The 24,730-nt window shown below is 52.7% G+C and overlaps 1 protein-coding gene across 1 annotated transcript in view; it reads left to right on the top strand.

Annotated features, from left to right (window-relative positions):
- PADI2 (peptidyl arginine deiminase 2) overlaps nucleotides 1-20,468 on the top strand; it is a 41,974-nt gene extending 21,506 nt beyond the window's left edge. Inside the window, exons 5-16 of the mRNA XM_021684383.2 lie at nucleotides 1,131-1,248; nucleotides 1,874-1,999; nucleotides 7,129-7,307; nucleotides 9,044-9,147; nucleotides 10,121-10,232; nucleotides 10,947-11,054; nucleotides 13,617-13,768; nucleotides 15,652-15,796; nucleotides 16,542-16,635; nucleotides 18,544-18,629; nucleotides 19,472-19,600; nucleotides 20,230-20,468. Of these exons, the coding sequence (XP_021540058.1) occupies nucleotides 1,131-1,248; nucleotides 1,874-1,999; nucleotides 7,129-7,307; nucleotides 9,044-9,147; nucleotides 10,121-10,232; nucleotides 10,947-11,054; nucleotides 13,617-13,768; nucleotides 15,652-15,796; nucleotides 16,542-16,635; nucleotides 18,544-18,629; nucleotides 19,472-19,600; nucleotides 20,230-20,463 (1,587 nt within the window). The 3' untranslated portion in view covers nucleotides 20,464-20,468. The remainder of the gene's footprint in view (nucleotides 1-1,130; nucleotides 1,249-1,873; nucleotides 2,000-7,128; nucleotides 7,308-9,043; nucleotides 9,148-10,120; nucleotides 10,233-10,946; nucleotides 11,055-13,616; nucleotides 13,769-15,651; nucleotides 15,797-16,541; nucleotides 16,636-18,543; nucleotides 18,630-19,471; nucleotides 19,601-20,229) is intronic.
- The last annotated feature ends 4,262 nt before the right edge of the window (nucleotides 20,469-24,730 follow it).

The raw sequence follows: 24,730 nt of genomic DNA, 5'->3' as shown, positions 1-24,730 counted from the left end.
CTTGGTGAAGTCACACAATCCCTGTGGGCCTGAACTTTCTCAGACTCTCTCTATCTGGGCCTGTGGAGTTTCATCTGCTCTCTCTACTTGTCGCATATGTATTTGTTGATATTCCAGAACTGGTCAGGCCCTGGGGCTGCAGAAGGAAAGAGAGGAAGTCAGCTGCTGCCCTCAGGGAGCCCACGGTCCAGGGCAGGGGGTGGAGGGGGGGGACCACATTAAACAGAGTGACATGGGTGACCATCTCATCACAATTGTCCCAAGTTCGCCCCCAAAAAGAACATGTACGGTGACTTAAATGTAACCCCAGGGCAGCCGCTCAGGGCTGGAGACTCAGAAAGGCTTCCGGGAAGAAGGGATGGTCATGCTGTGACCACAGGAGGAATGGGGATGGCCAGGTGAGGGGAGATGGGACAGCGCCGGGAGCATGGGACCTGGGAGGGCAGAGAGCCGGGAATCTGCTTGGGGGGGTGGCGCAGAGCGAGCCAGCTGGTGGGGAAGACGGATGGAGGGAGAGCGGGCCGGTCTTACCCGGCCTTGCAGCTTGCAGTCAGGGATTGGGGCTTTATCCTAAGTCAACAGGGAGCCCCGGACAGGGCTTAAAGCAGGAAAGCAACATGATCTGGTTGGAGCTCGTTCTATTATGGCCCTGGCTGCAGCAGAAGAGTGGATCGCCTTGCAGGTCCCATTTGGAGCACTCAGCATGTCTGGAAACAGCTGGGTGTCCGTCCATCCAGGTGTCTCCCCCTGATCCCCTCTGGGGACTCCAGAACCTGTTGTAGAATGCGTGCCTGCTCATTCCTCTGGCTGCCCTCCGTCTCCCTGCCCCCACCCATTCCAGGTACAGGCACACCAGGCTTGAGGTTCATAAATGCCCAGTTTTCCAATCTCTGTGTCCCTCTCTGCCCCCATCCCCCTCCTGAGCTTGTCTCTGGTGCCTACACTGAGCCTCTCTGGGCATCAGATGTGGGGTTCACATTTGCCAAGTCACCCCTGCCCCGATGCGTGGTGGCTGCTCTTTGTTCTCATCCTGGGGCTGTCTCTTTGGTGTCCTGTGGGGTCTGCAGTGGAGCTGGGAATCAGCCAGAAGGTAGACAAGAAGGCGCTGACCCCTCTCCCTGACATTGCAGGCATCCTGGACCTGGGGCCCTGAGGGCCAGGGGGCCATCCTGCTGGTGAACTGTGACCGAGACACGCCCTGGCTGCCCAAGGAGGACTTGAACGATGAGAAGGTCTACAGCAAGGAAGGTGCCAGCAGGACCCACCTTTAGGGTGGGGGGCGGGGAGGAGCAATGGAAACACCCATGCTCCGTTGTGGGCTGGGCCAAGACTGAGGCGGGAGTGACCTTCGGTCTCCTAGGGATGGTGGACTGAAATATCCACTCTTGGGGCACTGGGGTGGCTCAGTCAGTTAAGCATCCAACTCTCGATTTTGGCTCAGGTCATGGTCTCGGGGTTGTGAGATCAAGCCCTGTGTCGGGCTCTTCACTGGGTGTGGAGCTTGCTTAAGATTCTCTCCCTCTCCCTCTGCACATCCCAGCTCGGCTCTCTCTGAAAAAAAAGAAAAAAAAAAATCTACTCTTGCTAAAATACAGAAGATAAAACTATTAATACAGTTCAATTGGAACCATGTTTTGTAACAGGAATTACACCTACACAAACACATAGGGAAAGGACTGGAAGGAAATTCCCAAAAAATTACAGGAGGTCATGGTCTCAGAGAAGACAATCAGTTTTTATGCTTTTCTACAGTTCCCACAATACGTATTGTGGGGTTTTCTGTCCCAATTGGAAAAGTAACGATTATTCCTGAGCCCACATTGCAGCTGCATGTCTCTTAATTCTAACCTCCTCTGCATCCCCCCCTCCCCAGACCTCAAGGACATGTCCCAGATGATCCTGCGGACCAAAGGCCCTGACCGCCTCCCTGCCGGCTACGAGATAGTTCTCTACATTTCCATGGCCGACTCGGACAAAGTGGGCGTGTTCTACGTGGAGAGTGAGTGACCCCAGTGCAGCCCTTCTGGAAGTTTCTATCTATTTGGTGCCCACTGAGCTAACCTCCCCGGGGCCCAGTTCTGCCCTCCACATTCCCCAGAGTCCCCCCTCAGCAGCTATGAACCCTGCAGGTGCAGGTGACTGGAGAGGGCCAGGACGCACCTCTTAGTAATGGTCACTGGCAGCACTGTTGTCCCTTGAAGTCAGGAGGCCCCAGGGATAGGCCTCTACTCCCTCAAAGGAGTTGGTAGTGACTTGAGTTTATGTACAACCCAGAGCTCCTTCTTCCCCCATGAAGCAGGGGAGGAAGGGCTTTTGAGGTCCACATAAATACATGTTGAGCACCCCCGTGCCAGGCGCTGTTCTCAGTGCTGGGGTCCCCTGCAATGAACTCTGCAATCACACCCCACCCGGAGAGAGGTGATGGTCTAGGGAGGGAGACATGATAAGGAGCACAATGGGAGAAAATGACACCCACCAAGTACGAGGGACTTTCAGGGGCAGAGGTGAGGCATCGCTGGCCCCGGGCGGTCCGGAAAGGCCTCTCTGAGCAGGTGACGTTTGAGCTGAGGCCCAAATCCACAGTGAGAAGGAACCAGCCATTCATGAGCTGAGGGAAGAGTGTTCAAAGCAGAGGGAACAGCACGCACAAAGCAGAGAGGAGTGGACCAGCCTCGAACGTTAGAGGAGCAAAAGGGGGAGATGAGAGGTGGGGGACGTGTTGGAGTCAAGGTCAGTGAGCTGGGCAGGGGCCAGGGCATGCAGAGCGGGCTTGGATTTTATTCTGAGAGCAGTGGAAAGCCATTAGAGGGTTTTAAGCAAGAGACTGTCAAGATCTGATTTATGTATCAAAAAACTCTCTCTCAGCAAAATAGTTAGCTTTGCAATTTGCCATGATGTGGGGTGGGGCTTCCCTGTGCGCCCAGCTGTCTGGGGGGCCCAGGATCTCTGGCATCCCTCTGGGGAAAGGCCCGCTAGAATCAGGACAGTCGCCATGAGGAGCTGGTCATGAGGGCCCTGGACCCTCACCGCAGGGAGTGATTTAGCCCGGACAGCAGTGGACAGCTACCACCCAAGGCCAGTCCTCCTGATCCACCCTGGGCCCTGGCAGTGACCTCCCACAGGCTGGAATGTCCCCAGAGTCAGGTGGGCTGTGCTGCCCCAGGGGGCCGGAGCTGTTGATGTTTATCCCGTCCAGCCCAAGGTAACTGCAGTGGATGGGGCTGCCGGCGGGGCAGGCGGGACTGGTACATCAGAACCTCCACCTGCTCCTCTCGTCTGTGGCATTGAACTGGGACATGCGACATGTTGCTAATAGGGACACCTGGATGTTATCTAGAGGGTTCTGTTCATTAATGGGAGTGGATTGCCCTCCGGCCCTGTAATCGCATCCCTGCCTCTCACTTGCCATCCGAGATGGGCCCTGAGCAGACAAACACCTTGAGACGCTGCCACTCCCCAGTCTGCCTTATCTGGGCTGTTGTCCTGCGGGGCTCGGGGCGCAGGAGCCGGCCCTTGGAATGCTCTCTATAGATGGCACTTATTGCTTTGGCTGGGATTATTCTGATGATTATGAATTACAATCCTTGCAATAGACAGAAGTCCCCCGTGCTGTTAAGAAGACACAGGTGTCTGGGTTCCAGCCTCAGATTCTGCCCCAGGATCCCAAAGTCGGGGCCTGACCTTTTCCTATAACAAGACAGTGACCAGCTTGTCCTAGTTTCCCCAGGACCTCCCTGGTTTTCACACTGAAAATCCCCCATCCTGGGAAAACCCTCAGTCCCGGGCAAACCAGGACGGTTGGTCACACCATCAAGGAGTCTGCTTGGGAAGTGGAATGGCTCCAAGGCGACCAGAAGGGTTATGCCAAACCATAAACCATGGGGCCAAAAAGAGGTCAGGGTGGCTGGCAGGCCCAGCTCGGGGCATGTGGGCCGCTCAGTAGAAGGGCATTGCTGGCTCCTGCAGGGAGAGCTGGCCACTGAGCTGGGGGCAGGGGAAGGAGGCTGCTTGGGACAATGGCTGCATTGTTCCCACCACGGAATCAATCCGCCTTGAGCCCAAGCCCCAGAAAGAGAGACACGTGTAAATCGCAGGCCACAAGAGGGAGAAAATTACACTCAGGGGCGCCTGGGTGGCTCAGTCATTAAGCGTCTGCCTTCGGCTCAGGCCATGATCCCGGGGTCCTGGGATCGAGCCCCGCATCGAGCTCCCTGCTCAGTGGGGAGCCTGCTTCTCCCTCTCCCACTCCCCCTGCTTGTGTTGTCTCTCTCTGTCAAATAAATAAATAAAATCTTCAAAAAAAGAAAAGAAAATTACATGCAGATGAGCAAGAACGTGTCCTTCCACCTGACCCAGCTTCCTGGCCAGACCCCTTCCCTCCCCAGGCCCGGGTGGAATGCCCAGCTTCCTGGGGAAGCTTTGGAGATCTCTGCAAAGACAAGTCAGCTTCTAGGCCTGAGATCTCTCCCCTGAGCCTCAGCTCAAGCGTAGCCTGAATGCCTGGAAGAGAACTTTTTAATTCTGCAGATCCATCTGGATTTATTTAGCAATTAGGATCTCCTGAGGGTGCACCCTGTTGTTTCTGAGTGAGAAGGACTTCACCTTCTGTGTCAGCTCCTTGGCACATCCAGGGTATCAGTCTGTCTGCCTCATTTCTTGGGCCCATCTAAGGGAAGGTGAGGTGAGGTATTATTTCTTTGCCTTCTGTTCATAAGCCGTTCAACACAAAGGCCATAAGTTTTGCAGAAAGGGACGTGCCAACTCATTCACGGGCTCTCGTAATACTGATACCTACGGGTCCCAGCTGTGTTAATGATGGTTACCCATGGTTACCGGGTTTCCCTAAGTTACTGATGCTGTGTCATTTTATCTTGCAATGACCTTGTGGCCTAGGTGTTATTATCCCCATTTAACAAACGGGTAAACTGAGGCTCAGGAAGGTTAAGTGAATTCCCTGAGGTTTTGCTGCTTGTAAAGCCAGAACGGTATTGGAACCCAGGTCTCTCTGACTCTGGAAGTCATAACCACTAAGGTAACGTGCCCTCAACAAGACGTATAACCAGGGTCCAGTTGAGCACGTTGTCCTTCACGAGGAGCTGTCTGGCGCCCGGGCTTCGGAGGCTCCTCTATTTAATTTGCCAGTTTTAATCATGCACCCTATTTGTACGAGGACTGATCCGCGGGTGACTAGTCATTAACCCTTACCATTGTTGTTGACAATAAGTACTAAGCCGAGCCTGATTCTGCCCTTCCAGCTCTGCAGGGCATAAAGAAACTCCTTCTGGAACTGCATACTGTCCTCCCTCCATGCCTTTTGGCAATGCAAGTATCTCCTCTCCTCACTGCATCCCACCTCTGCCACCCCGAAGTGCATCTCAAAGTCTCCCTTCCTCTGCTCACATGCTCCCCACCTTGCCTCCCTTTCCCCCACTCCCCACCCCAGGAACCTGCCCGTAGCTCTCTCCCATGTTACGCACTTCCCACATCGGCATTATCTTATCATCGGCTGAGCACTGCTCTCCGACAGAAATATAGCATCTTGACCATTTCTTTTTTTTAAAGATTTTATTTATTTACTTGACAGAGAGAGACACAGCGAGAGAGGGAACACAAGCAGGGGGAGTGGGAGAGGGAGAAGCAGGCTTCCCACCGAGCAGAGATCCCGATGCGGGGCTCGATCCCAGGACCCTGGGATCATGACCTGAGCCGAAGGCAGGCGCTTAATGACTGAGCCACCCAGGCGACCTCACTGAGGTTTTGATTTGGATTTCCCTGATGCCGAGTGATGTTGAGCACTTTTTCATGTGTCTGTTGGCCATTTGGATGTCTTCTTTGCAGAAATGTCTGTTCATGTCTTCTGCCCATTTCTTGATTGGATTAGTTGTTCTTTGGGTGTTGTTTGATAAGTTTTTTTTTTTTAAGATTTTATTTATTTATTTATTTATTTGACAGAGAGAGACACAGCGAGAGCAGGAACACAAGCAGGGGGAGTGGGAGAGGGAGAAGCAGGCTCCCTGCAGAGCAGGGAGCCCGATGCGGGGCTCGATCCCAGGACCCCGGGACCATGACCTGAGCCGAAGGCAGGCGCTTAACGACTGAGCCACCCAGGCGCCCCGCATCTTGACCATTTCTATCCGCTACCACCACCACCACCCCAGAGGTTGCCCATGCTGGGAACAGAGTAGTAATTCTGCTCTGGCCTGAAAATTCTCCCATAGGGAGTGGCGTGGAAGCTATGGGTTCATTAGGTAGACATTTACTAAACACGACCTCTGCAACATTGGCACTGGGTCCGGCCAGGCCTGTCTCTGCCCTCAGGTGACAGTCTCTTGGGGCCAACGACTAAACACTGAGCTCATACCCACTCAGAAGGGCTGTGATGGGCAAGGATGGAGGCTACAGAAGCTCCACACAGAGTCCGTGGCTTGGTCTCTGGGCGTCACTCCCAGAAGGGACCCAAATCAAGGCCTGGAAGGAAAGGAAATATTCCCAGCGGAGGGAACAGCACTGGAAAGAGTTGGGGGACTCCAGTGGGGCAGATACACTGGGGAAACCTGCCTTTCCTTCCCGCCACGAGACGGTACAGCCAGAGATCATGCGCGGGGCTGTATGCCAATGTGGCTTCCGTTATACGGACAGGAATTTGGGGTATAAATGGGCACCGTGGTGTTTTGTGTGTGGAAGGGGAGGGGAGCTTGAGTTTCAGAATTGCACATGAATCTGAGCCCCAGCTTGGCCACTTGCTGGCTATACGACCTCAGCAAGCCATTTCTCCTTTTTGAGAATCGATTTCCTCGTCTGTAAAGCAGCGACGTAATATCCTTCTTCAACACCACTCGGTGCTCAGTCCTCACCGGCTATCATTTCACCCGTGCTGTCCCTGGGCGTTAGCCCATTTTATAGACGAGGAAGCCAGAAACTAGAGAGGTGGTCTGGTTTCGCCGTGCCACATGGCGAGCACACAGCAGTGCTGGGACGATGACCGGACCCTGGCCCTTCTGGTGGCATTTTCTGCTTGTGCTTTTCTCCCTGTGTCTAGAGGACAAGCTACTCGGCCATCTTGTCCCCCGCCCCACTGACATCCCCCTGGCAGGGGCGGGGGCCTGACGTGGGCCCTTCTCCCTCCAGACCCATTTTTCGGCCAGCGTTACATCCACATCCTGGGCCGGCGGAAGCTCTACCACGTGGTCAAGTACACGGGCGGCTCCGCGGAGATGTTGTTTTTTGTCGAAGGCCTGCGTTTTCCCGACGAGGGCTTCCCAGGCCTGGTCTCCATCCACGTCAGCCTGCTGGAGTACATGGCCGAGGTGAGGGCTCCCAGGCCTTCCAGAGGGCCACTCTCAGGGGTCCCCACAATGCTCCACTCCCCTCAAAGCATGGGGGGGGAGGCCAAGATTGGAGATCCAGCTGCTCCGCATCGACCACCCGCACCTGTCTGCCAGGGTCCTCTGGGCTATGCTCTAGGGATCCTCCTGTTTGCTGCACTTACTCCCCGGGATGCCCTGCGGGTAAGGTTTTCTGGCATCCCCACATCTGTGCCCTGGTCTGCCCTCCTCCCTGCAGCAGTGTGGGCCTAGTTCTGAGGCACAGATCCCCAGTGGTTAGTGCAGGGAGCAAACTAGGCCACACATGTGAGATTTATCGACTACTTATATGCCCTGCTTTTCCCTCCCCGGACGGACCCTTTACCCTAACTGCGGGTTATACCAACTCTGACCACAGACTGAACCCCAAATCCCAGGCCCAAGTCATGCCCCCAGCCCTACGGCCAGACATCTCACTCACCATTCTTCTTGGTTTGGGAAACTGGACAGGAAGGAGAGCGCCTGCCCCCCTCTAGAGGAGAAGCCCCCCTCACTTAGAGTGTGTCCTGCTGACAAGGACCTCTCGTCACAAAGACTGCAGCCCCAGACTCCCACCTCTCGAGCCCACCCTGCTTTGCTCAGATATAGGGAGGGACCTGGCTGCCCTCCCCAACACAGGGTCCCCTCCCCATTGTCATTTTCAGAGTACTTTGGAGGCAGGACACAGTGGGGTCTGCAGAAGGTGAGGCTGAATCTGGCTTAGATTTATGAGAACAGGCTCTGGAGTCAGACTGCCAAGTTTCAAGCCCAGGAGACACTGGGCAGGTGAATTTACGCCCCGTGCCTCAGTTTCCCCATCTGTAAGACAAACAGCAGAAGTTTCTGCTTTCTGCGGCGGTTGTGAGCATCCAAACTGGTAAGACCTCATTCACAAAGAGCCCTCGAGTCCCTCAGAAGAAGAGAGGCAGAAAAGGCAGGACGGGACAGGGGGAGGGCTTCTGCTCCCACCTGTGCCTGGAGTAGCCTGGCCATCAGGGCCTCAGACTTGCCCCTCCAGCAGGCACCAACAGAGACTCACAAAGCAGACCCAGGCAGGAAAGGCCAGCTAAGCCCCTAGGCCTGCCTGCCCCCGTGGTCTCCGCCAAGGGCAGGTGCCCATTTCCTGTAGCTGTTCAAAGCCAACTACACAAAGGAACCCCGGAATCCACTCATTTTCCCTCAGGTTTCAGGCAAGCGTCCTGAACCTTTCCTTAAAGAACCATCTGGACATAGCAAAATTCCCCCAAGCAACATTAAAATGCTCACCTGTAGAAAAGGGCAAGGTGCCCAAAGCAGAGACAGAAGAAGGTGCAGGGCTGGCCCGGCCATCTTGCAGGCCGGTTTCAGGAAGGGGACTTTGATGGGGCAAGATCCGATAGTGGTTAAGAGTATGGGGCAGCCGCCTGACCACCTGGGTTGAAATCCAGGCTCTGCCCCTTACTAACCACGTGAAACAGGTCTGTGGCTAGAGGTCTGTGACTCAGTTTCCCTACCTGTAAAACACGGGTTATAATACTATCTACCCCCTGGGGTTGCTGTAAAGCAGAAATGAAATGGCACGTGTGGTGCTACCCCAAGGCCTAGCATACCACAAGTGCTCAATAAATGTAGTATGGTTATCGCTTTCACCCACTTTAGAAAGCAGGCATGAAAGGTACCCTGACCAGACTTTCTGATCCCCTCCCCTCTCCCACGCTCAGGAGATTCCCCTGACACCCATCTTCACGGACACCGTGATATTCCGGATTGCTCCGTGGATCATGACCCCCAACATCTTGCCTCCCGTGTCGGTGTTCGTGTGCTGGTAAGCAATGGCCAGGGCTCAGGGAGGCAGCGCAGCAGAGTGGTTAAAGCTGGGGCTTCAGGGGCAGACAGACCTGAGTTCAGAGCCTGGCTCTGTCACTTACCACCTGTGTGACCTTGAGCAACTCACTTGACCTCTCTGTGCCTCTGTTTCTCTGAAATGCTGACATCACAGAGTCACCGTGGGCATTAAATGAAGCAGGCAAAGTATCAATCCAAGGTCCTGGCACAGTTTGTGCTTTAAAAATACCAGCTATCATTCCTGGGCGCCTGGGTGGCTCAGTTGGTTAAGCGTCTGCCTTCGGCTCAGGTCATGATCCCAGGGTCCTGGGATCGAGCCCCACATCGGGCTCCCTGCTCGGCAGGAAGCCTGTTTCTCCCTCTCCCACTCCCCCTGCTTGTGTTCCTGCTCTTGCTATCTCTCTCTCTCTCTCTGTCAATTAAATAAATAAAATCTTTTTAAAAAATAGCTATCATTCCTTTTCTCATTCTTGGCCCGCACCATCTGGTTGGGAACCTCCTATGCAATGGATGTTCAGCTCATCTTATGCAGCTTTTCTTTTTTTTTTTTTTTTTTTGAGCACCTATTATGTGCTAGACAGCTGCAGCAAGATGAGAAACAAGGGAAAGGAGTCCCTGCAGATGGATGCTGGCCATGACAAGTGGGACCCTGAGGCCCTGGGCCAATCCCCTGCCTCGGGATTAGACACAGCTCTCCAAAAATCTGGGTGGGTGTGGGGAAGAGTCTCCCTTCTTGTTTTATGTGTCCATGACCTTGGCAAACACCATGAGTGGAGGAGCTTGCTTGGCCTTGGCTCCAGCAGCCTTCACAAAGGTGACTATGAACACATTTGTGGCCTCATCTGCCCAGCACAACCCAGAGGTGAAAGCTGCTTGTTGCCACCTCAGTTGGACTGGCCCTCGTCCCTCCTCACCCTTCCTCCTGTCCTCCCTCTCTTCCCCGAAATTCTCAGCATGAAGGACAATTACTTGTTCCTGAAAGAGGTGAAGAACCTGGTTGAGAAAACCAACTGTGAACTGAAGGTCTGCTTCCAGTATGTAAACCGAGGTGACCGCTGGATCCAGGTGAGGCACTGCGGGCTGGGAGGGATGTGACCCATGCCTCAGGCAAGAAGAGTTGGCTTAACATCAGTGCCCTGGCACCCAGCAGCTCCATGTATGGGAATTCTGCTGTCAGCTCATACATGTACGTGTGCACAGAGACAAATGTATAAGGCAACTCACTGCAGCATTGCTTCTTGAAGTAGCAAAAGACTGTCCCCCAGGAGAGACTGAGTAACCATATGAGGGGATAGCCTTACCATGGAGTACTATACAACAGCTAAAAAGAAGCCAACCTGGGGCGCCTGGGTGGCTCAGTCGTTAAGCGTCTGCCTTTGGCTCAGGTCATGATCCCGGGGTCCTGGGATCGAGCCCCACATCGGGCTCCCTGCTCCGCGGGAAGCCTGCTTCTCCCTCTCCCACTCCCCCTGCTTGTGTTCCCTCTCTCGCTGTGTCTCTCTGTGTCAAATAAATAAATAAAATCTTTAAAAAAAAAAAAAAAAGAAGCCAACCTAAAAATACAGAATGCACTTCAAATTAAGGTGTTACTTGCAGGAAATTGTACATAGGATGTTATTGATTATGTTTTAAGAAATGGGGTTGATAGGAGTACAAATATGCTTAGAGCATGCAGAGACTATTTGAAGAAGGCTATGTAAGAAGCCCCTGCCATCGCTTGCTAGTGAGGAGAACTAGGGAGGCTGGCTCGTCTGACGGCTCTCCTTGGTGTCCCCACAGGATGAAGTTGAGTTTGGCTACATAGAGGCCCCCCACAAAGGCTTCCCCGTGGTACTGGACTCCCCCCGAGATGGAAACCTGAAGGACTTCCCAGTGAAGCAGCTTCTGGTGAGATGCTGAGGGCCACCTTGGGGTGCGGGGTGAGGGAACGATCCTGGGGACTCTTACAGGATAGAGTGGACAGGAGACCTGGGGAAACCCTTGACAAGTTAGTCTGTTGCCCAGAGCCTCCATCTTCTCATCTGCCGAATGGGTCAGTTGGGATAGTGACCTCCGTGGTCCTTTCCTTGGAGACCTTTCTCATAGGAAAGTGTGACCACTACCCCAGGGCCTGGCATACCACAAGTGCTCAATAAATGCACTGTTGTTATCAGTATCACCCACTTTGAAAGGCAGGAGTGAAAAGCACCCTGACAAGACTTCTCGATCCCTTGGATAAAAAAATTTACTCATAGGAGAGTTTTCTCGTAGGAAATGGGAACTATGGGAAAGAGGCAGCTCCCACCCCTGCCCCACCCCCAACTTGCAGAAAAATCAGTTTCAAAGAGGAAAATTATAGTTAAGCAATTGTCGAAAATCATGGTTCCAACTTCAAAGCTCACTGAAGCTGTGGTTTTCAGTCTGTGTGTGTTTTTGAAAGCAATCTGACCCCCTGATTCTAGAAGCCGTTACCACTCCCACTGATGCCCGTAACCACTGGTGCAGTGAGGGCAGAACCCAAACCTGCCTCTTTTATCCTCACCTTCCACCTTGAACAGGCAGGGGAGGCTCAGACAGAGCACAAAGCAGAGACTGGGATAGACTGGGATAGGTCAGGGGCTTTTCCCAAGGTCACGTGCAGGGCAGCCTCTGCTTGAGTTGGAGACATTCATAGGCTCACATCTACTTCCTGAGAACCTTCCCTAACCTAGAGCCCTTACCATAGGGAGACGGTGGTAGAGCCTGGCCTTGCATCTTGTTCCACCCCTTGACCTTGGGCAAGCCACTTAACCTCTTCAAGCCTCAGTTTGCTCATCTGTAAATGGGGCTGGAAATGGTATTCCACTCGCAGGATCATTGTGAAGATTGAAGGCACCTAGAAGACGTCCTGCTGCACCTAATACAATGATCACTATTAGCCACCATTACGGTTGTCATTCCACAGCCCTGGACGTTGTCCTAGGTGAGGACTGTCCGCGTCTTCCCACACTGTGAAGGGTAGAGTCAAACCGGCCCTCAGCAGCGGTTGCCGCAGGCCTGAGAACCGAGGCCTCCCAGCTCCTGTTCTCACGTTCTTCCCAGGTCACTACCTGCCTTCAGTGTTCCAGGCTGGCCTGGTGCCAAGGTCCCGGGCTGCACTGTTCCTGGGGGCCTGGGCCAGGCCCGACTTTGTGCTGCGTGCCTGCCCGCCTGCGTGATGCCTGAAAGCCCAGCTGCCCCAGCCTCCAGCAAATCACACCTTGCCATCTGGGGCTCCCGGGCGAGAAAGCGCTAGGCTGCAGCCATCCATGTCACTGGGCACGGCTATCCCTTGAGCCTCTCCACTGGGCCAGAATAAGCCACATCTTCCCACCTCAGGGGATTTTTTAACAAGAATTTTTGTCAGACAAGCTTAGTTCCAGCCCCAGTGCAAGTTCCCAAGCAAGCACCCTACTTTTTCACCAAAAAATCCTGAAAGGAACCTTAAAATTCACAGGTCCCTGGGGTTATATTGTGTGCCAACTCTAGTTTTTTGGAGCTCTGTTCTAAGAAGGATTCTGAGGCTCTCTGTGGACTCAGTGAACAAATACGGATGGTTGGGAATGGGTTGGGATGCTCTATATGTTACGTATCTGCCATTCCTGCATGTATTGGTCAGCTTTTACTAGGTGCAGCTGCAGTAACAAACAACCCCCAAAACTTAGTGGCTGACAACAACGAAGGTCCATTTCTCGCTTGCACTCCGTGTTGCCGGTTGGTCGGTTGTCTGCAGCCCTGGTTCCTCGTGCCTTCCCCCTTCTAGAGCCCAGGCTGCAGGAACAGCCCCAGCCTGGGAAATGCCATTCTCCTAGCACAAGGAGAAGAGAACACTTTGGCAGACACACACAGAGGATCTTATGCGTCACTTCTGCTCACATTTCACTGGCCAAAGCTAGTCACATGACCGAGTCCAACACTGGGTGGGGAATTCTATTCCTTCCACTGGGAGATGCCACATACGAGCAATGGCTCAGGATGCAAAATCCTCTTCCTGTGAAGAGGGCAGCAAGTCTCTGGGAACAAGGATACAATCTACCGCCCTCCTCTGGCACCGTATCCGACACCTCTTTTACAGATGGGGAAACTGAGGGTCAGATAAATAAAGAGATGAGCAGGGGTGTCAACAGCACAAAATGAGAACTAGCCCTGAAGTCATCAAAATGTCTCTGTGTCTAGAAGCAGAGGTACATGCAAAGACCCAGTGCACACACACACTAATCCACACTTATATACTGTCATGTAGGCCCACCCTCACACCAACCTGCCCACAAACTCAGCCTCCCCGTGCCTTGCCCCTTGCTCTTCAGTGGGAATAAGAAGACCCCCTAGAAACCAAGTGCCCACAGGGCCAGACCGAAGGTGGTGAAAGAGTAGTCATCAGCGGGTGGCTGACCCGGGGCTAAGGACCTCTGGCTACAGGAGACTAATGATGGGTGTGTGCCCTCTGCCCAGGGCCCAGATTTTGGCTACGTGACCCGGGAGCCCCTCTTTGAGCCTGTCACCAGCCTTGATTCCTTTGGGAACCTGGAGGTCAGTCCACCAGTGACTGTGAACGGCAAGACATACCCCCTGGGCCGGATCCTCATCGGGAGCAGCTTTCCTCTGTAAGAGAGGCCAGGGTGGGGCTGGGGAAAGTGGGGGTGGGGAAGTTACTCTTTCTCTTTAGGAATGGCCTGGGTTGCTCACACATGGAGTGACTGGCTGGGAAAATGAACCCCTTCTGTGACTCTGAAAAGATACAGACACTCTTAGAAATAAAACCAAGTTAGCCTTTATATCTTAGTATGACTTAGGATCTAATATAAAACTAAATAAATAGCTCTTCCCAAAATGGGAGGGTATATAATGAGATTTAAACCAAGTAGGGAAGGGAGGAAGGAATCCATAGAAGGTAACCGAAAGAGGCTGAGTGGGAAGGTACCATCAAGTCCTTGGGGTGACCCATACACAAAAGAGGGCTGAGAAGACATGGCCCTGCCCCTAAGCATGAGTCCCTGGCTCCCTGGCCTGTCCACAACACCATCACTCCCTCCCCAGGTGACCCTCTTCCCAATGAAAAGGCAGATTCTTCCTTGGTCAGGACAGTCACTGAAAGAGTGAGTACTGCGGGTCCTCATTTCACAAAAGGGCTGCCAGCAACCTGCATACATGAGATCAGCCAGGATTTGGGCACCAAGTCCCTCTGAGCCACATGGGATACTCTACCTTCTGGGGGGAGGCCACTAGCCAGGCAGTGCCCGTTTGCCCACCTCCTCTCCTCCCTCCACTCAATAGCCACTCATCCATTCATCAGGTATTTCCCATGCCCCAGCCAAGTGCCAAGCCCAGTGCTAGCCATGGCATTCTAAACCTGAAACCCAGCCCCCGCCTTCAGGGAGACAGTGGAGATCACAGACATGAAACAGCAGGGAGTGGGGAGGGAGGACCATATACAGTGATAGAAAGAATGATAGGAAACCCAAAGAGGGGTCCTTAACCCCTTTGGGGAGGCCAGGGAGGGCTCCTTGGAGATAAATATTTATTGAGGGCCTTCTTTCTGCCAGGCACTGTTCTAGTCTCTAGGGATACATCAGTGAGCCAAGCAGACAAAGACCCAGCTCTTGGGAAATTTTCAATTAAGGTGGGAGGAGTACAGGAAATCAACATGGAAGCCAGCAAATGAGACCTTTCTGGATGCTAATAAGTTGCAATGAAGAAGGTAAAATAGGGTCACATGGTAAAGAATGATGGGGCAGGTGCACTTCAGCTTTTGTGGTTTTAAGGAAATGACTTGGGAATCGAGGCTTGAATGAGAAGGGAGCAGCCATGGAAGATCAGAGGGAAAGAGCATTTCAAATAGAAGGAACAGGGAGGGCAAAGCCTTGAGGAGCTAGCAAACTTAGGAAGTAGAACAAAGAGGAAGGGAGGGAGAGGAGGTAGCAGATCCAGGCAGGGGCCAAATCAGAGAGGAATTTCTTGGCCACTGGGAGACCCTTGAGTAATAGTCTAAGGGTACTAGGGATCAAAGACCTCAGAGAGTCTAAAATTCAGGAGGGGCTTCCTGGAGGAGGTGTTGCTTGAACTGATTAAAGATGGAAGTTAAGTAGAAGTTAATGTAACAAAGAGGCACATGGGCTAGGGCAGATTTTGGAACCATGCCTGTGCCTTAGCCCCCTCCAGCAGTCCAGCAGGACCCCTGAGCACAGAAGCTGGTCTCTTTATATCCACTGACACCCTCAGGAGCTGAAAGAGCTGAAGGCTGGGCTCCATGGCCTTCATAGAGGCCATGGCTCCAGCTAACGCCTCCTTCTTTCCCCTTGGGCTCAAATGCCTTCCTGCGGTACCAGGGTCTCTCAGCCCTGTGGTTCAGGCTCCTTCTCGTGACTTTTGCTGATGCCACCCTGGATACAGGCTGGGTTGCAGAGGCTGAGCTCCTGTAGGCCCTCTGGTGAGGCAGGCACAGGGGGAAAGCATCTGAAGAGCTGCCTCCTCTCCACCCCTGCTCCAGGTCCGGCGGTCGGAGGATGACTAAGGTGGTGTGGGACTTCCTGCAGGCCCAGCAGGTGCAGGCGCCTGTGGAGCTCTACTCAGATTGGCTGACCGTGGGCCACGTGGACGAGTTCATGACCTTCGTCCCCATCCCGGGCACAAAGGTGAGCTGGCCCCCGAGGCTAGAGTGAATAGGATGATGGAGAACCCAGGTACTACCAGCTCTTGTCAGCAGGGGGCAGGTTCTACAGGGAGTGGACTGCACAGAGGAAGAAGGAAGTAGGCTCAAGTTGGTTTGCCTGTTGTCGCTGTGGCGGGTGAATTTTTAACCCAATATACCAAAATATTAGCATTTCAACATGTAATCAATGTAAAAATATAAATGAGAAATTTTATGTTCTTTGATTCATACCAAGTCTTCAAAATCCGGTGTGCATTTTACTCTTAACCGCACATCTCAATTCAGATTAGCCCCAATTCAAGAGTCCAGTAATCACAGGGCTAGCGGCTACTAGATTTGCCGTGATGCTCTAGAGAGCTCTGGGGTATGGGTCTGGGGCTTTTTCACTTTCTGAAGTGAAAAGAATGGCTGCAACTTCATACCCTAGAAATGTCGCGCAAATGGCCCATCCTCTTGGCCACTGGGAGATGCGCCTCCACCCTGTCCAAAGCCATTTTGGACTCTGAGCTTTGACGCGATGACATTGCTGAGGTGAAGGAATTTCTATAGCAGGAAGGGTGAGAAATACTCCCCCAAAACAGAGAAAACTCTGCCAGGCCACCTTTGCCCCTCGGCATGGGGAGACCTGAGGCAACAGGCAGACAGGGCTCCGAGTCCCCAGGGACTCCCTCGTGCTCCCTGGCCCCTTCCCCTCTGCTGACACTGTCCCTCTGGACATCCTCTTGCAGGAATTCCGGATGCTCATGGCCAGTACCTCAGCCTGCTACAAGCTCTTTCGAGAGAAGCAGAGGGAGGGCCACGGGGAGGCCATCATGTTCAAAGGTGAGTGCCCACAGAACCTTGGCAGGGAGTGGGGAGCTGAGCCCCCAGAGAGATGCTCAGGAGGATGGGGCAGGTGATCGTTTTGCCCCTGGGCATCCAGCTCCCCTTCCCTGGGCGTCTGGCCTGCTCCAGGCTGTGAGGTCACCGTGGTGGGAAGGAGCCCTGGCCTCTAGTGACCCTCGCTGTGGTCAGCCGGACCATCGAGCCACCCACTGCTCCTTATTATCATCAGCAGTGCCAAATGCTTCTTCAGGCCCTGGCGTCTACTTTAAATGGCACCAGACCCAAAAGAGAGTTAACTGACATGCGATCTGTATACAAAGAGCTTGAAAAGGAGATAGAGAAAAACATACACAACCCAATTTAGGGACAGGAAGAAAAGTGGGAGTAGATAGACATGATCTAGAGTCAGACAGTGATGACTGTCAGTCCCAGAGGGAGAAATTACCTGCTTCATGTAGACATTCCCTTAACTGGGACGGATGTTGACCGGGATTAGCTGTGCTCTTAAATTAATCATGGAAAGAGGGAAAGCTGATCAGGTGGAGACAGTGAGCCAGGTTAGAGAGGCCGTGACAATTTCTTCCTTACATATTTTTCTTACATTACTCTGTGTCACTTTTCAGGTTGGTATCCCCAATCTGCCTACTCCCAAAAGTCGCGTTATTAGGGCTGGTTAATACTTAACATACATCACTGCCCGCCAGATCCGAAGGCAGTGTTCCTGATAGTGACTGGTATCTAGAGCAGACAAGGCCAGTTTAAGCCCTCTGTCCTTTTTTGATTTCCCACCAATGGGAAATTTTTTCCTTGGATTGGCAGGCACGAGTCTGGATTTTCTGGAGGCTTCTTTATATACTAATCATACCCTAAAGCTACCCATAGGATATAGAAACCATTATCTTTGTACAGATGGTTCCAAGTGGGGTGTGGAGATGGTGCAGGAACAGGGCGTGACAGCCCCAATCTCTTTGCCACGGACAAGCTACAAGACTGGGAAGTGCAACGGACCAGCAAACTCTTCTCAGATCAGGCAAAATAGAAGAAGGAGAAGGAGGAGGAGAAGAAGAAAGAAGAAGAAGAGGAAGGAGAAGAAGAAGAAGAAGGGGGAGGAAGAGGAAGAGGGGGAGGGGGAGAAGAAAGAAGAGGAAAGAGAAGGGGAAGAAGAAGAAAGAGGAGCAAGAGGAGGGGAAGGAGAAGGAGGAGAAGGGGAAGAGGAAGAGAAAGAAGAAGAAGAATTATTATTAATAGCTTAGGCTCTGAAATCAGACTGGTCTGCGTGCAGGCTCTGCCACCAGCTATGAGACCTTGGACAAGTCATTTACCTTCTCTGTGCCTCCGCTTCCCCATCTTTAATGCCAGCAGGTACCTCATAGAAATGCAGGAAAGATTCCTGAGTTAATCCCTCTAAAACATCTAGAAGGGTGCCTGTCACACAGTAGGTGCTCAATGAGTGCTAGGTATCACTAATCGAACCAAAATCTACGTGCGAACTAGGAGGTGGGTGCAGGCAGTGCGACCAGGGCAGGGGCCGAGCATGAGGCGGGTCTGGAAAACAGAAGGGTGACCTCTGGGTACCTGCTTTCGCCACCCTCACCTGGTCAGCTGCTTACCCTTAGAAGTAGGCTCCAGGTGGGAGACCCAGGTACCTTCTTGTGCCACCCCCACCCTCTGGCCAGAAAGAGAGCAAGGCACCACCCCTTCGTCCCTGGTCCAAGCAACATGGTCACGCTGGCAGAGGGGCCTGGGTTCCCGGGGGCTCCCCTCCTGTGTCCCAGCCTGTCCCAGCTCTGTCTCCCTCCTCCCAGCAGTTAGCCCAAAAGCTGGGGGGGCGGCTGTTGATAGAGGGGAGCACCCAGGCTGGGTACCTGAGGCCAGACTGTCCCTTATGACGTCTGACTTCTACAGGCTTGGGCGGGATGAGCAGCAAGAGAATCACCATCAACAAGATTCTATCCAATGAGAGCCTCATGCAAGAGAACCAGTACTTCCAGGTGAGGGCGGAGCGGGAGGCCCTGGGAGGGAAGGGTTTGTGCCCAGTGACACCGATCACATCCTCACGGCTTCCAGAGGGAAGGACCAACAGCACATGTCAGAGGGAAGGGCCTCCATGAGCATTTGGTCCAGCCTCCCTGCATTGCTCCTGTGCTAAAGCCAGAAGCTAAATGGAGGGACAAAGGCAGGCATGCGGGTCAGCAGAGGCCAGAAGCAGACAGGAAACCGGGGAAGGAAAGCATATCAGGCAGTGTCAAAGAGCCAAGAGCTCTGTGAGTCTAGAGCCCATGACATCTGGGGCCCTTTGAAATATGATGCAGGAGCGCCTGGGTGGCTGAGTCAGTTAAGCATCCGACTCTTGATTTCAGCTCAGGTCTTGAACTCAGGGTCATAATTTCAAGCCCCATATGGGGCTCCATGCCCAGCATGGAGTCTACTTAAAAAACAAATTAACTAAAAAATAAATAAATAAAATATGACGCAAGCTCCAGACTGCCCTCTAGAAAAATGCAAGTGTCAATATACGCCCTGGATTTTTATGTATTTTAGGGGATCAGAGTTCCCGGAAGTTTACCATGAATGGATCCCACCTTCTGAGTCCCCATCTCACTTCTATCTAAAAGCATGATTTCTGTGATCTTCTGTCTTCTCTCTCTGTTACCACTGTCACCGGACCCTGGTGGGAGGGGCACTGGAGAGGTGGCAAGGGGGCTAGGTGAGCGCTAGAACTCTCCCTGAAGTGCTGGGGCCCAGGGTCTGCTGCTGCAGACAGGAGCAGGGTTGACAAAGTGGCAGGAGTGTCCCCTCACTTGCCTGCCCTCCCTTTTCTCCCCTCACCCAGCGTTGCCTGGACTGGAACCGTGACATCCTCAAGAAGGAGCTGGGGCTGACAGAGCAGGACATCATTGATCTGCCCGCTCTGTTCAAGATGGATGAGGACCGCCAGGCCAGAGCCTACTTCCCAAACATGGTGAGGCACTCTGGGCCCCAAACCTCATCTAGGCTGATCAGGGGCAGCCAGATCCAGAAGGACCCCTCAGCTGAGGCTGTTCCCTCAGGAGGTCCTGGTCCCTGTCCTGGCTGAGCCGCTCTGTGGCCTCTCCCACCCACCCCAGGCCTTTCACCCTTCTGGGCTGCATTCCATTCCTAGGGGTGAGATGCTCATCCTAGCTGCCTCCCTGGGGTTCTGGGAAATCCTTTCCCTTAACAGATAGGAAAGTACCTTCTAGTTTAAAAAGGCCTTTACGGACAGGAGAGATGCTTGTTGTCGTAGAGGAGAATATTCTGTGAGACAGAGGGAGGTTAGAACACACACACTGATACACACTTGCACGCACACGCCCATTCATACACATATAACCACATGCAAGTACTGTACACACACATGCATGCCGAGGTAGGTCCCCTGGTTTTCCACTTCAGCTCTGCCATGTATGAGCTGCTTTGCCCCCTCTGTGCCTCGGTTTCCTCATCTGTAAAATGGGGATGATCGCAACACCTACGTCATAGGGGAGTTAGGAATGCCCAAGAGCTTAGAACAGGGCCCGGCGAGTAGTAGGTGCTCATTAAATGGGAGCTGTTGCCTCACCCCCATCACAGGTGAACATGATCGTGCTTGACAAGGACCTGGGCATCCCTAAGCCGTTCGGGCCCCAGGTGGAGGAGGTGTGCTGTCTGGAGACGCACGTGCGCTCCCTGCTGGAGCCCCTGGGCCTCTGTTGCACCTTCGTGGATGACATCTCCGCCTACCACAAGTTTCTGGGGGAGGTGCACTGCGGCACCAATGTCCGCAGGAAGCCCTTCTCCTTCAAGTGGTGGCACATGGTGCCCTGAGCTGCGGGGGGGCTGTGCTATGCGGGTCTCAGCCTGTCGCTAACCAAGATTGTGGCGGGACCGGCCCTCGTGGTTCTTAGGATTGCAAGACGCCCTTCAGCAATAATGGTCAGGAAACTTGGGGTGGGGGGGGAAGGATGATTATTTCCAGGACCTGGAAATTTTGCGGCACACCTGGGGCCACACAGCAAAGTCGCAGGGAGAGAGAGATGGCACAGGCCTGGGGTTCTGCTTTTTGGGGGGTCGAGGGTGGGGGCCGGGGCTTTTGCAGGCTCCTTCTTTATTGGTGAACTTAAAACATAAAAGCAGGAATGTAAAACTCGGGGACGAGGAAAATCAAGGGGCCCAAATGGTCAGCTTTAGAAACCAGCCAAGATCTCTAAAACAAAGGAGCCTGGGGGAGGAGGAAGCCTGGACTTTTATCTAGTCCTGTGGCTGGCAACGAGCTTATTGGAGACAGCTTGCTTTAAAGTGGATACCTCAGGGATCAAAGCCCAAGTCAGGCACTTGCATTACCAAGAAGAGAAAACACAACTGTCGGGCTTTGGGCTGACACGACAGGGGCCCTGGCACGTCTCTCCTCCCTTCCTTCTCCAGACCCCTGGCACCAACCCCTCCCCCACCAAGAGCTTCCCCCTGCCTGGCAAGGACTTGACAAGGCCTGGACTGTCCCCCCTCCCCACCGGAGGCCTCTGGGAAGGGGGTAGGGATTTGGGATATCTGTACTTTGCCATCTCTCAGAAGGGCCCCAGCGTCCACCAAAGTCACCCCTGATGAGTCTCAACTCGGTCCTTCCTGAAAACAGCTGTGCATTTGGCTGGCATCTGTATAGCCCTGACATGAAAAACAAAGAAACAAAAACTCTGTACCCAAACCATTCCCCAAAGAGTCCTTAGTCTCTTGTCCACAATTGAAGGAAGGGAGAAGGGAAGAAGGTTCTGGAGGCTCTGGGATCGCCAGCTCTGGCAACCGTGCCCTGAAGGTCAAGGTAGATCCCACGGAAAGGGACCCTGGGGCCCCAGACGTACCTTGAACTGCTGTCATCATTTCAAATTCAGCTCCCTTGGGGTGTGCAGGTGGCTGCCTCCAATTATTCATTCCTTCCCGGCCTCTCTCAGATCCCCTTGGCTTTCTCTCTGCAGTGTAGACATCACTGACTAGCTTCCCCATTCCCTGAGGGTCCAATAATTTAGCTGAGAACCTTCCCCAGAAGTGGATTTTATCAGACCTCTCCATTTCCAAGATGCTCCTTATACCTCATCTTTCTGATGGACACAGGCTCTCCCAAATGCTTGGGGGGGGTCCCCCCAGACCAGCGTTCTTGTACCTGAGAGCGCCGTGGATGTAGATGCCCGGGCTCAGCCATATCCTTCTCCTGCCTGGTTCTCCATTCCCTGGGCAGTCCCTGGCCCCCCTCCTCGCATGCCTCCACTTCCTATTCCTGATGCCATCCCTCTAAGCAGCTAGATGGGGACTTTTTCACCATCAGCCAGGCTCAGACCTGCCCCCAGGATATGATTAAAGACCCACCTCTTCTCCCCAGACCTTAGACCCAACATCTAAGGACCTGGCCTGGCCCCCAGCCCAACAGCCAGTTCTGGACCAGCCGGTGGCCTTAGACACAGACCACCTCTCCCATGGAAGTTCACCGGCGCATTTGCTGAACACCCTCTCATTTACATAACTAGATTAATTCCCTGGCTCCAACCCAAAAGACTCGGTTTCAACTAAAAAAAATTTCCTTGAGGGCCAGCTGATGTCAGGAGAATAAGTGAATTATAATTCCATTTTGCAGGCTAAAAAGAACCAGTTTATAGCCAATGAGAGGGTTATAAATTTGTATTCTTGGGAGAACAGGATTTTCTTCTTGGGTTATTTCATTCACACGTTCAGCAAACATTTGTTGTGTGCCTACTAAGCGCCAGGCACAGTGCTGGCTTCTGAGGTATATGGTGGTCAGTAGCACACTGGGCCTGGTCCCTGCCTCCTGGAGCTGGTCAGTTCTCAACATGCACTGTCCACATCTAAATGGCCAGCATTTGTCCTTTTAGTGATGTGCTCTTTAGAAGCGGCAACCCACTATATTCAGGAAATGCCCAGAGCACAGATCTTCCTGCAAATCACTATTTTGGATGAAGGTGGAGGGTTCTTTTTCAACCAGGCCTCCTTTCCCACCCACCTGGGCCAGTACCATCCGACAGATCAGACCCCAGAGTCTTCAGAAGCTGTTGTGCCCCTGACTTTGGGGGCCAAAGCCCCAGATCTCTGCAACCCCAGAGCTGAAAACACCAAGTGCCTATTTGAAAGTGTTCATCTGGAGACTTAGTTTGTCGTGTGTGTGTGTGTGTTTGTGTGTGTGTGTGTGTGTGTATTAAGTTAATGTGGGCGTTTGGGATTTTCTTTCATTTTTTTTCTACTCCACCTTAAGAGGAAGTGAGCACCTCCCATGTGGAGACAGTGTGTGTTTATAGATTTTTCTAAAACTCTCCCCATCGGTAAGTTGATAATTTCTGATGATTCTGGAGTGTCCAGGACTCAGACTCATATTTCCGTCCTGCTTGCCCACCCTGCCTCGTGTGACTACCCTCAGCGTGTGCACCTCCCCCAATCCCCATGGACTCATCGCTCTTCCCCACCTCTCACTTTCTATAAATGTAGGCCTAGGATACAGTTCTGTGTTGCAAAACTCAACTAAGTTCCTGTTTCGATCTTTATTTTGAAATATTTTGTGTAGGAGGGAAGGGGGGTATGCCATGAAGATGGCAAGAAGCAGGGCACAGTTTCAACTTTCTGGATGAGAGACCACGATGGAGATCAAAAGATGTTTGGGGGGGCGCCTGGGTGGCTCAGTCGTTAAGCGTCTGCCTTCGGCTCAGGTCATGATCCCAGGGTCCTGGGATCGAGCCCCACGTCTGGCTCCCTGCTCTGCGGGAAGGCTGCTTCTCTCTCTCTCACTCCCCCTGCTTGTGTTCCCTCTCTTGCTGTGTCTCTCTGTCAAATAAATAAATAAAATCTTTAAAAAAAAAAAAAAGATGTTTGGGGAAGAGCCTAATTAAATAGCAATAAAATAAACCATCAGAGGGGAAGTCATGTGTTGTGATGTTTGTTTTTGCCTCATCAACACAGCCTGGAGTGAAGCAGGCCAGACAGAGGCACTGTTCTGGTCTTGCAACGCCTGCTCTTCTGGGCACAAGGTCAGGGCTAAAGGTATCTCAAGAGTTTGGAATCCCCCACACATTCAATGGATGTGTATCACATGGCCACCACCCAAGGTCAAGACCAATACACACAATAAAGTCTGGCTGTGTTTTTCTGGTGGTGTTCCCCAGAAGCAGACCCTGAAATGAGCAATTGAGAACAAGTGATTTATTATTTATTAAGTGAAGGGTACAGGACAGGGAAAGGGAAGAAGCCGAACGAGAATGTGACTTGAGGTGTAGCCTCAGCCTGATCACTGGAGAGCTCTGGAGCATAAGTGCAGCTCAGAATTGTCCCACCTGGAGGCAGAGTTTTGTACACCTGCACCAGCCAGTCATTGGCTATGGGGACTTTGGCTCTCTGAATGGGTAAGGTGGCAGCAGTAGCCCATGAGCAATCATCTAAAGAGGACCACAGCTGCAGTTAGCAGCAAAATCACAGGAGCTGGGGAGTGGGCTCACAACCAGAAGAGGATCTGGTAGGGCACCAACAAGTGTCCACTGCTCTGGATCACATCATGTTCTTATAATATGGAATTGTTATATGTGGACATTTGTGATTTGACCCATGGTATAAAAATCCATACTACATAGCCATGGTCTAACCGGGTCTTTGTGAACAAACTCTCTGAAGCCCAAAAATAAAGCCACCTAGTTGCTTGATGAGCCTGGAAGCCACTCCTCAGCTCTTTGGAATAGACCTGGGGGCTTCTTGCCCCTCAGCCCCATCTTGGACTTCTGGACTGATGTTTTGGTGAAGCCATCTTAAGAAGAGATTGCAAAATGAAAACCACTAGTTCTCATACTCCAAGACTTAACCCGTGGGTCCAGCTCTCTGAGGTCATGCTTCCCTTTTATACCCAACTAAGGTGGCCCAAGCCACAGCAATGACAATCTTCACTAGGGTTTCCCCAACCACCAATTTCTGAGACTCCCCAAGGGATGGTGGTGTGTTAAATCCAGCCTGGTGGTGCTTTCCTATCTTGGCCACTCACCTACAGCATGGCTGGAAGTCACCCTGAGACTTCTAGAACAGCACTTTCCAATAGAAATGTAATGCAAGCCACGCA

The sequence above is a fragment of the Neomonachus schauinslandi genome, chromosome 4, assembly GCF_002201575.2.
Source record: "Neomonachus schauinslandi chromosome 4, ASM220157v2, whole genome shotgun sequence".
Taxonomy (NCBI): Eukaryota; Metazoa; Chordata; class Mammalia; order Carnivora; family Phocidae; genus Neomonachus; species Neomonachus schauinslandi.
The sequence above is the reverse complement of the archived record's forward strand: the minus strand, read 5'-3'. Positions and strand labels throughout refer to the sequence as shown.